General features: G+C 40.6%; 1 protein-coding gene across 1 annotated transcript; it reads left to right on the top strand.

Annotated features, from left to right (window-relative positions):
* The first annotated feature begins 230 nt into the window (after window positions 1-230).
* LOC111890032 (uncharacterized) lies at window positions 231-1,478 on the top strand. The gene is made up of 3 exons (XM_023886194.1): window positions 231-450; window positions 847-1,145; window positions 1,335-1,478. The coding sequence occupies exons 1-3, from the start codon at window positions 231-233 to the stop codon at window positions 1,476-1,478; spliced, it is 663 nt and encodes a 220-aa protein (XP_023741962.1).
* The last annotated feature ends 483 nt before the right edge of the window (window positions 1,479-1,961 follow it).

The following is a 1,961-nucleotide window of genomic DNA, read 5'->3' as shown; positions in this document are numbered from 1 at the left end:
AAAAAGGAGATTGTGCGTGGCCTTCCTATCAAAGACTTTATCACTTTTGAAAAATATGTGGCGTGTGTTCAAGGCAAACATCGTCGCAAGCACTATTTGCTAATGACTGTCAACTCAATCAGCAAAGCTCTTCAATTGTTGCACATGGATTTATTTGGTCCTGTCAACGTTCTCAGCATCAACAAGAGCTCTTATTGCCTGGTTGTGATATATGACTACTCACAGTTCACATGGGGTTTCTTCTTATCAGTGGGATCACTAATCTAATCAAGAAGTTCATTGTGATGATTGAGAATCAAACTAATGAAAGGGTGAAGGCACTTCGAACTGATAATGGCACAAAATTCAAGAACGCAGTTCTAGATCATTTCTGTGTTGACAAGTGTATATTGCGTCAGTACAGTGCTCTTCAAACTCATCAGCAAAATGGTGTTGCAGAATGGCGCCATCGTACTCTAATAGACGCTGCAAGGATTATGTTATGTGATTCCAAACTACTGATATTCCTCTGGGTCGAGGTGATCAACACTGCTTTCTATGTACAGAACCGTGTCCTGATCAACACTCACTTTAGAATATTTGGATGTCCTTGCACCCTCCTTCACCTAGAATCCAATCTCAAGCTCAACTCGAAGGCTGATGAGTGCTACTTTGTAGGATACACCGCACGCACTTCTTATCATGTATACAACAAGACCACCAAGCAGATTGTGGAATTTTTTGATGTGCGCTCGCTGGAAGAGAATGAGACAGATGCCCGAGTCGGTCCTGACTGGTTATTTGATTATGCTTCTTTATTTAAATCATTTATTGTATTTTCAAACGATGTGTCAGGTTCTTGATCAGGTACGGAGGCTGTTATTGAAGATGAAGAGGAAGATGTTGTGCACAGACCACATTTGATGCCTCTTACGACTCCTATGGTGGATGAAGTTATTCCAAGTACTTCTTTAGGTTCTCCAAGTCAAAGAATCAATCCTGATGCTGAAGCCACTCCTCTTACTCCTGTTGAAAGAGAATTCATGACCAGAGATATTTCTGCTGCTACTCAATCATTCATGAAGCTTCTCTTTCCTGAACCAATAGAGAATAAATACGTGGCAAGCACCTGTCATGGTTCTAGATCATCTGAGGCGGATGATTCAGTAGGTGACTGACTCATCCACATCAACAACCTTCCTATCACAATCAATGACATCAGCCATGAAATTGCCACTAGACTTTAAGGTGATCATCCGATCGAAAATGTCATTCGTCAACTGGGCAACAGAGTTAAAATGAGAAGCCAGAGTGGAGATGTCAACTCTTGTCTTTACTCTTGATTCATTTCTCAGATTGAGGAAAAGAACGTGGAAATGGCACTAAATGAGCCTAGTTGGGTTGATGTGATGCACGATGAACTTAATCTATTTGAGAAATTAGGGGTATGGAAGTCGGTTGAGTTACCAAAGGGAAAAAAGACTTTGGACATGCGCTAAATGTTCCGTAATAAGCAAGACGATTGTGGGGTGATTATGCGAAACAAAGAACGTCCGGTTGTTCATGGGCTTCGTCAAATTGAAGGCCTTAACTACACTGAAGTGTATGCTCCTATAGCGCGCCTTGATGCTATTCGTATCTTCCTGGCTTATGCTTCCTAATGGGTTCACCATTTATTTAATGGACGTTAAGACCGCCTTTATATATGGACCTGTGAAAGAGTAAATTTATGTTGATCAACCTCCTGATTTTTTCAACTCAAAAATTCCAAATCATGTCTAAAAATTAGATAAGGCTCTGTATAGATTACATCAAGATCCTCAAGCTTGGTATGCTACTCTAACAGATCATTTGCTTGAACATGGTTATACCAGAGGCATGATTGATCAGACGCTCTTCATCAAGCATGTGGATGACAACCTAATTCTTGTACAGATATATGTTGATGAAATCACTTTCGGGTCGATAAGCTTGAAGCTGTG

The sequence above is a fragment of the Lactuca sativa genome, chromosome 5, assembly GCF_002870075.4.
Source record: "Lactuca sativa cultivar Salinas chromosome 5, Lsat_Salinas_v11, whole genome shotgun sequence".
NCBI classification, from domain to species: domain Eukaryota; kingdom Viridiplantae; phylum Streptophyta; class Magnoliopsida; order Asterales; family Asteraceae; genus Lactuca; species Lactuca sativa.
Note: the sequence above shows the minus strand (reverse complement) of the source record. Positions and strands in the feature narration are given on the sequence as shown.

Coding starts and splice junctions, on each gene's coding strand:
- LOC111890032 (XM_023886194.1), top strand. CDS start 231: ATGGGGTTTCTTCTTATCAGTGGGATCACTAATCTAATCAAGAAGTTC. Junction 451..846: donor TGTTGCAGAATGGCGCCATC/GTACTCTAATAG, acceptor GTTCTTGATCAG/GTACGGAGGCTGTTATTGAA. Junction 1,146..1,334: donor CATCTGAGGCGGATGATTCA/GTAGGTGACTGA, acceptor TTCATTTCTCAG/ATTGAGGAAAAGAACGTGGA.